Here is an 8,302-nt window from a genome sequence, read left to right on the forward strand (position 1 = left end):
AAACACTTTAAAACAACCACAGCAGCAACAAAGAGCTGGACATAAACAAACAGAACAAGAGACAATAAGATAAATAAAACAGGAATAAACACTTAAATAAATAGTTTCATTGCTTTAAAAAAACAACAATTTAAAAAACAATAAATAAAAGTAAACCATAAAACACTAAAAACAAGAGCAGAGTCTCATGCTGGTTGAAAGCCAAGAAATAAAACATTAACATTAAAATAAGACAGAAATACTTGAAACTAGCATGTTTTTGGTGATAGAAAATACTTTTGAAATATCATTTAAACTCCATGCAACTAAAACTCTCAACTGGAGCCAATATTTGAGGTAAAAACTCACCATATTCAACAGTTGAAGAGATTGAAAAGCATGAAAAAGCTCACAATGTCAATCCTAAAAACAAGTCTTTACACAATAAGATAATTAAATAAGCACATAATAATAATAATAATAATTAAATAAGCACATGAAGCTATGTTCAGTAGGTAAATTATACTCAAAACAATAGAATTATCCAATCTAATCCACTTTATTTATAGAGCAGAATTTGATCAAACACAAGGTTTCTAATGTTCTGCACAAACAATAAACAGAAACACAATACAAAGAGATGTAGAAAACAATAGAACAGTAAAATGCAATAAGATAAAATAGGATAAAAATAAATAAAATAAAAATATAAAATGTACTGCCTGCACAACATAGAATATGCATATATACAAATAAAAACAACAATTAATAATTCAGATAGTACTGCTGGATATGAGGAGAGAATACTTGATGTTTTATCAGTGAAAGTCTCCTGATCCTGGTTGTGATCCTCCTCAGCTACCTGGACAGTCTAGACCGGATCGGGGCAGCAGACTACCAGCCCACAGAGCAGGACATCCTGAGGACCCGCGTCAAGACCACCGGCATCGTCGAGACCCACTTCACCTTCAAAAACCTCCACTTCAGGTAGGACCTCTAACGGCCTTCAGAGGTCTGAGTGACGAGGTCCAGACTCTGACCCTGTGAACCACTTCCTGTTTCTCCCTCAGGCTGTTTGATGTTGGAGGTCAAAGGTCAGAGAGGAAGAAGTGGATCCACTGCTTCGAGGACGTGACCGCCATCATCTTCTGTGTTGCTCTGAGCGGATACGACCAGGTCCTCCACGAAGACGAGACCACTGTGAGTCTGAACTGGTCCCTCTGGTCCCTCTGGTCCCTCTGGTCCCTCTGGTCCCTCTGGTCCCTCTAGTCCCTCTGGTCCCTCTGGTCCCTCTAGTCCCTCTAGTCCCTCTAGTCCCTCTGGTCTCTCTAGTACCTCTAGTCCCTCTAGTCCCTCTGGTCCCTCTGGTCCCTCTGGTCCCTCTAGTCCCTCTGGTCCCTCTGGTCCCTCTGGTCCCTCTGGTCCCTCTAGTCCCTCTGGTCCCTCTGGTCCCTCTAGTCCCTCTGGTCCCTCTGGTCCCTCTAGTCCCTCTAGTCCCTCTGGTCTCTCTAGTACCTCTAGTCCCTCTAGTCCCTCTGGTCCCTCTGGTCCCTCTGGTCCCTCTAGTCCCTCTGGTCCCTCTGGTCCCTCTGGTCCCTCTGGTCCCTCTAGTCCCTCTGGTCCCTCTGGTCCCTCTAGTCCCTCTGGTCCCTCTGGTCCCTCTAGTCCCTCTAGTCCCTCTGGTCTCTCTAGTACCTCTGGTCCCTCTGGTCCCTCTGGTCCCTCTGGTCCCTCCATTGATTGGTCCGTGTGTCTTCTGGTCCAGTGTGAATGACTGTAGCAATATATTTTATATATTTCTACCAACATAAAGTCATGTGACATCACAACCATAATAACCTTCATCCTTTTATCAAGGAAAGAAACTAGAAACAGGAATTATCGTTACAAGTTTTACTTTCTGTCCTCGAACGCACCAAAGGTTACTAATGTTTCCACTCGCAAAATAAACCAAAACGAAGCTTAAAACTGTTAAAATCACTTTATTCTACATGTTGGAGAGGACAGGAGAGGCTGTTTACACAGAGCAGAGGGGAGAGGACAGGAGAGGCTGTTTACACAGAGCAGAGAGGAGAGGACAGGAGAGGCTGTTTACACAGAGCTGAGAGGAGAGGACAGGAGAGGCTGTTTACACAGAGCAGAGAGGAGAGGACAGGAGAGGCTGTTTACACAGAGCTGAGAGGAGAGGACAGGAGAGGCTGTTTACACAGAGCAGAGAGGAGAGGACAGGAGAGGCTGTTTACACAGAGCAGAGAGGAGAGGACAGGAGAGGCTGTTTACACAGAGCAGAGAGGAGAGGACAGGAGAGGCTGTTTACACAGAGCTGAGAGGAGAGGACAGGAGAGGCTGTTTACACAGAGCAGAGAGGAGAGGACAGGAGAGGCTGTTTACACAGAGCAGAGAGGAGAGGACAGGAGAGGCTGTTTACACAGAGCTGAGAGGAGAGGACAGGAGAGGCTGTTTACACAGAGCAGAGGGGAGAGGACAGGAGAGGCTGTTTACACAGAGCAGAGAGGAGAGGACAGGAGAGGCTGTTTACACAGAGCTGAGAGGAGAGGCCAGGAGAGGCTGTATATTATGTCGAGAAACATATTATAATAATATTTGTGACACTTGTGGAAACAAACAATAAGTGTTCTATAAATAAATTCCATTTTATTCTGGTTTTAAAAGATAATTCATGAGATAAATAAGTGATAATAGCGTCTTCTTTAAGGTTGTAATAAGCTGCTTTGACCTGTAAATCTTCCTTTTTATAATATTTGATGCTAACCTGTCTATGGATGTAATGTAAAGGTTGATAGTTACAGAGTTTATTGAGAGAAACAGTTGAAAGGATTGTTAGATGACAGAGTGAAAGAGTTCTGAGGACTCTGAGTTCTGAGGACTCTGAGTTCTGAGGACTCAGTCCACTAAGGTCTCCACTGGTCATTAGTCCTTTTCATGCTTTTTCATGCTAAATTACTGATTTCCAAGAAATCTCTGGTAAACAATTTAAAAACATTTACATGCTTTCACATGATTATTTGTGTCAAAACTCAGTTTTACATAAGAATGACAAGTGTCTGATCATTTATTTTCTGTTCAAGGGACTCGCTCTGTTTCAGATCTCCCATCTCAAAGGCCTCCACCTTCTGTAAACTCTCTTTAGACTTTAGATTCTTTACATCAGGGGCCTCAAACTCTAATTACCTGGGGCCCGCTGGAGGCTGTATCAAAATGACCAAAAACAGACACAAATTACTAAAAAAAAGACACAAAATGACAGAAAAAAGACACAAAATTACAAAAAAAAAAGACACAAAATTACAAAAAAAAGACACAAAATGACGCTAAAAAGACACAGAATTAAACCAAAAAAATAAAAAACTAGACACAAAATTATTAAAAAAGACACAAAATGATTTAAAAAAGACACAAAATGATTTAAAAAAGACAAAAAATTACCAAAAAATACACAGAATTGCCAGAAAAGACACAAAATGACAGAAAAAAAACTAAATTACTTAAAAAATAAACAAAATGACCAAAAAAAGACACCAAAATACACAGAATTACCAAAAGACACCAAATTATTAAAAAACGAGACACAAAATTATTAAAAAAGACACAAAATTGCCAAAAACAGTAATTAAAGGGACCTTCCACACACAACATGGTAAAGTGCCATTCATATAAAACTCACATTAAACTTTCATATCAAGGTGGGGGCCACAAAATATCATCAAGAGGGCCACAATTAGCCCTCGGGCCGCCAGTTTGAGACCCCTGGTTTAGACTCTGGTCTGAATGAAGAGAAACGGTAAAAGTGACCCGACCGCTTCCAATAAACTGTCCAATCATTGATTTATTCCTTGTAAAACAGATTTTAATAGACGACTTCATCCTCAGACAGGAAAAATATTGATATTTGAAATATATTTGTTCTGTTCTTTGTTCCTATAAATAGAAAATAAATATAAGTGTTTGCAGCACACAATCACTCTTTATTGATCAGAAATCATCTGGATCAAATGGAGTTATTCTACCCAGCATAGATTTTATTATTATTATTGTTATAATAATATATATGATTTGTTGCTCCTGCAGAACCGCATGCATGAGTCGCTGATGCTCTTTGACTCCATCTGCAACAACAAGTTCTTCATCGACACCTCCATCATCCTCTTCCTCAACAAGAAGGATCTGTTCGGAGAGAAGATCAAGAAGTCTCCACTGACCATCTGTTTTCCAGAATACACAGGTGAGTTTCATCCAATCAGCTGCTCAGGATCAATCAGCTGATCAGGATCAATCAGCTGATCAGGATCAATCAGCTGATCAGGATCAATCAGCTGATCAGGACCAGGTTCTACTAAAGCACGCTGACACAAACATGTATTATCTTTATTGAGAAGACACTTATTTTTTAAGTGATTTAGTTTTTTTTCTGTCATTTTGTGTCTTTTCTGGCAATTCTGTGTATTTTTTGGTAATTTTTTGTCTTTTTTAAATCATTTTGTGTCTTTTTTAAATAATTGTGTCTTTTTTTAATAATTTTGTGTCTCCTTTTTTTATTTTTTTGGTTTAATTTTGTGTCTTTTTTGGTCACTTTGTGTCTTTTTTTTTAGTAATTTTGTGTCGTTTTTTTTTAGTCATTTTTTGTCTTTTTTTTGTAATTTTGTGTCTTTTTTCTGTCATTTTGTGTCTTTTTTTTAGTAATTTTGTGTCTGTTTTTTAGTAATTTTTTGTCTTTTTTTTTTAAATTTTGTGTCTTTTTTCTGTCATTTTGTGTCTTTTTTTTAGTAATTTTTTGTCTTTTTTTTAGTAATTTTTTGTCTTTTTTTGTAATTTTGTGTCTTTTTTCTGTCATTTTGTGTCTTTTTTTTTTTAGTAATTTTGTGTCTTTTTTTTTGTATTTTTTTGTCTTTTTTTTGTAATTTTGTGTCTTTTTTCTGTCACTTTGTGTCTTTTTTTTAGTATTTTTTTGTCTTTTTTTGTAATTTTGTGTCTTTTTTCTGTCATTTTGTGTCTTTTTTTTTAGTAATTTTGTGTCTGTTTTTGAGTCGCTGCTTCACTTCCTCTTCTCTTCTTCTTCTCTTGTCGTTTGTCTGCAGGTGCTAATACCTACGACGATGCTACGGGGTATATTCAGGTCCAGTTTGAGAGTAAGAACCGATCTCCTAATAAGGAGATCTACTGTCACCTGACCTGTGCCACAGACACAGGAAACATCCAGGTAGTGTTTGATGCCGTCACTGACATCATTATTGCAAACAACCTTAGAGGGTGTGGCTTATACTGAGGCCTGGCCAAGCACAGAGGTTGTCATGGAGAGTATGAGGTGTTAATAATGATAATTTTGATGATACTTAAACACATAAATATGTAATTCTACACGTCCAAATGGACCCAAAGAGCTGCCGTCCGACACCACACTGGATTTATTGCCATGATTTGTTCCCTTCCTCTCATTTCTTTGGTTTCAGTACAGTACACGACCCCCGTTTTGTGTTTTAAAGTGTGTTTTTGAGCTGAATGTTGGAGGTGCAGCAGCGGAGCCTCGTTCCTGCTGCAGACGAGAGCGAGCAGTCGTTTTAAATACAGCGCCGACTCTTGTCCCGTTTCTCTGTGTGACGTTTTTATCTGGAGGCGTTTCTATCCTGAATATGGCCCGTTGTGCTCCGTTTGAAGAGCTGCTGTGTGTTTGAAGGTGGAGGAGACGAGGAGACGAGGAGGTGCTGAGCTCGTGGCTGAGGGTCACGGTTAGCATGGAGGCTATTTTAACTTCTCCTCCACACACACATGACTGAGCAGCCTGCAGCTCTCTCTCTCTAACACACAATGAATGAGAGGATTCTTCTGTTCACCACCCGTTTCCATTCTGTAGCGAGAGGAAATCATCTCAAAAAGACAAAAAAAAAACAAGTAATATCGGTGCCAACCATCTGAGGACAGATTAGGATCAGAATCATAATCATGTTCATATTATTTAAGCAACATATTCTTCTTCTTCTTCTTCTTCTTATCATCGATGATTGATTTATTTAAGCCTCATGCCCTACATGCCTCCTCCTACCTCCTCTAACCCGTGCCACATATTTATTTCCTGAGGTGACCCCGAGGTCCACAGCCACCTACCTGTCTACCTGTCCACCTGTCTGTCTGTCTGTCTACCTGTCTACCTGTCTGTCTGTCCTCCTGTCTGTCTGTCTGTCTGTGGGTCAGAAGCGTCTCGATGACGTCATGTTCTCCGTGTTTCCCTTCATGTGAATCTGTAGAAGTAGAAGAACGCACGAGAACAGAATCATGGAGGCAGCGTCTGTCTGGAGGTCTCCTCCTGGAGGTCTCTCCTCCTGGAGGTCTCTCCTCTTGGAGGTCTCACCTCCTGGAGGTCTCTCCTCTTGGAGGTCTCTCCTCCTTGGGGTCTCCTCCTGGAGGTCTCTCCTCTTGGAGGTCTCACCTCTTGGAGGTCTCTCCTCCTGGAGGTCTCTCCTCTTGGAGGTGTCTCCTCCTGGAGGTCTCTCCTCTTGGAGGTCTCACCTCTTGGAGGTCTCTCCTCCTGGAGGTCTCTCCTCTTGGAGGTCTCTCCTCCTGGAGGTCTCACCTCCTTGGGGTCTCCTCCTGGGGGTCTCACCTCCTGGGGGTCTCTCCTCCTGGAGGTCTCACCTCCTGGGGGTCTCCTCCTGGAGGTCTCTCCTCTTGGAGGTCTCACCTCCTGGAGGTCTCCTCCTGGGGGTCTCTCCTCCTGGGGGTCTCCTCCTGGAGGTCTCACCTCCTGGAGGTCTCTCCTCCTGGAGGTCTCTCCTCCTGGAGGTCTCCTCTTGGAGGTCTCTCCTCTTGGAGGTCTCCTCCTGGAGGTCTCTCCTCCTGGGGGTCTCTCCTTCTGGAGGTTTCACCTCCTGGAGGTCTCACCTCCTGGAGGTCTCTCCTCCTGGAGGTCTCCTCTTGGAGGTCTCACCTCTTGGAGGTCTCTCCTCCTGGAGGTCTCACCTCCTTGGGGTCTCCTCCTGGGGGTCTCACCTCCTGGGGGTCTCTCCTCCTGGAGGTCTCACCTCCTGGGGGTCTCCTCCTGGAGGTCTCTCCTCTTGGAGGTCTCACCTCCTTGAGGTCTCCTCCTGGGGGTCTCTCCTCCTGGGGGTCTCACCTCCTGGAGGTCTCTCCTCCTGGAGGTCTCCTCTTGGAGGTCTCTCCTCCTGGGGGTCTCCTCCTGGAGGTCTCTCCTCTTGGAGGTCTCACCTCCTTGGGGTCTCCTCCTGGAGGTCTCACCTCCTTGAGGTCTCCTCTTGGAGGTCTCTCCTCCTGGAGGTCTCTCCTCCTGGAGGTCTCCTCTTGGAGGTCTCTCCTCTTGGAGGTCTCTCCTCCTGGGGGTCTCTCCTCCTTGGGGTCTCCTCCTGGGGGTCTCTCCTCTTGGAGGTCTCCTCCTTGGGGTCTCCTCCTGGGTCTCTCCTCCTCATTAGTAAACAGGAACCATGGTCCCGCCCCCCCACCTGTCTGTCACCTTCCTCTTGTCACTCAGAGAGGAGAACAGCTCTCCATCTTCACCTGTGCACCCAGAACCTCCTCCTCCTCCTCCTCCTCCTCCTCCTCCTGCTCCTCCTCTATACTCTTATCTATCACATATCAGTCCCGTATCCTATCTCCATCTTCACCTTAAAGCACCGTACTGTATATATATTATGATTATACCAGATTTTTTTTTTACTGTGAATGTTTTTGTGCTGCACCCCCCATCCTCCTATTGGTAGTTTATTGGTTGCTCTCATGTGGAATGTTTGTGCTGAGCCAATCGAATGTTGTGTTTACATTAAAGCCACACTTTTCCTAACTACTCCTGCTGTTTATGAGTCTCATTACACACACACACACACACACACACACACACACACACACACACACACACACACGAAGATAACTAACTGAAACTGTATTTTGTGGTTCGAAAACTAACTAAAACTAACTAAAATTATAGTGAAAATGTCCTTCGTTTTCATGTTTGTCAACTTTTTCCATCCGTAAACCTTTTTGGTTGATATGAAATCTATTTCGTCTATCTGGTTTTATGACTTAATAAACTTATTGGGGCTGAGATGGATCAGACGAAGGAAATAAAGGAAACATTTATTGTGACCTTATTGAATCTGGACCCAACAAATACCCCATTACAAAACAACTACAACTAATAAAAACTACACTAAAACTAAAAAATTCTCAAATTTATGAGAAAAAAAGTGAGAAATTTACAATAAAAAAGTGACACATTTACAGGGATTTTTTTTTTTAATTTATGAGAAAAAAAGTGAAAAAAAATGTACACAGAAAAAATATGAAATATTTATGAGAA

At 42.4% G+C, this 8,302-nt stretch overlaps 1 protein-coding gene across 1 annotated transcript in view; it reads left to right on the forward strand.

The window, feature by feature from the left end:
- Nucleotides 1-7,789, forward strand: part of gnao1b (guanine nucleotide binding protein (G protein), alpha activating activity polypeptide O, b) — a 17,029-nt gene extending 9,240 nt beyond the window's left edge. The window contains exons 5-9 of the mRNA XM_059356248.1: nucleotides 838-966; nucleotides 1,050-1,179; nucleotides 4,069-4,222; nucleotides 5,076-6,320; nucleotides 7,375-7,789. Coding sequence (XP_059212231.1) covers nucleotides 838-966; nucleotides 1,050-1,179; nucleotides 4,069-4,222; nucleotides 5,076-5,263 — 601 coding nt within the window. The 3' untranslated portion in view covers nucleotides 5,264-6,320; nucleotides 7,375-7,789. The remainder of the gene's footprint in view (nucleotides 1-837; nucleotides 967-1,049; nucleotides 1,180-4,068; nucleotides 4,223-5,075; nucleotides 6,321-7,374) is intronic.
- Nucleotides 7,790-8,302: the final 513 nt, after the last annotated feature.

This window comes from Centropristis striata, chromosome 2, assembly GCF_030273125.1.
Source record: "Centropristis striata isolate RG_2023a ecotype Rhode Island chromosome 2, C.striata_1.0, whole genome shotgun sequence".
NCBI classification, from domain to species: Eukaryota; Metazoa; Chordata; class Actinopteri; order Perciformes; family Serranidae; genus Centropristis; species Centropristis striata.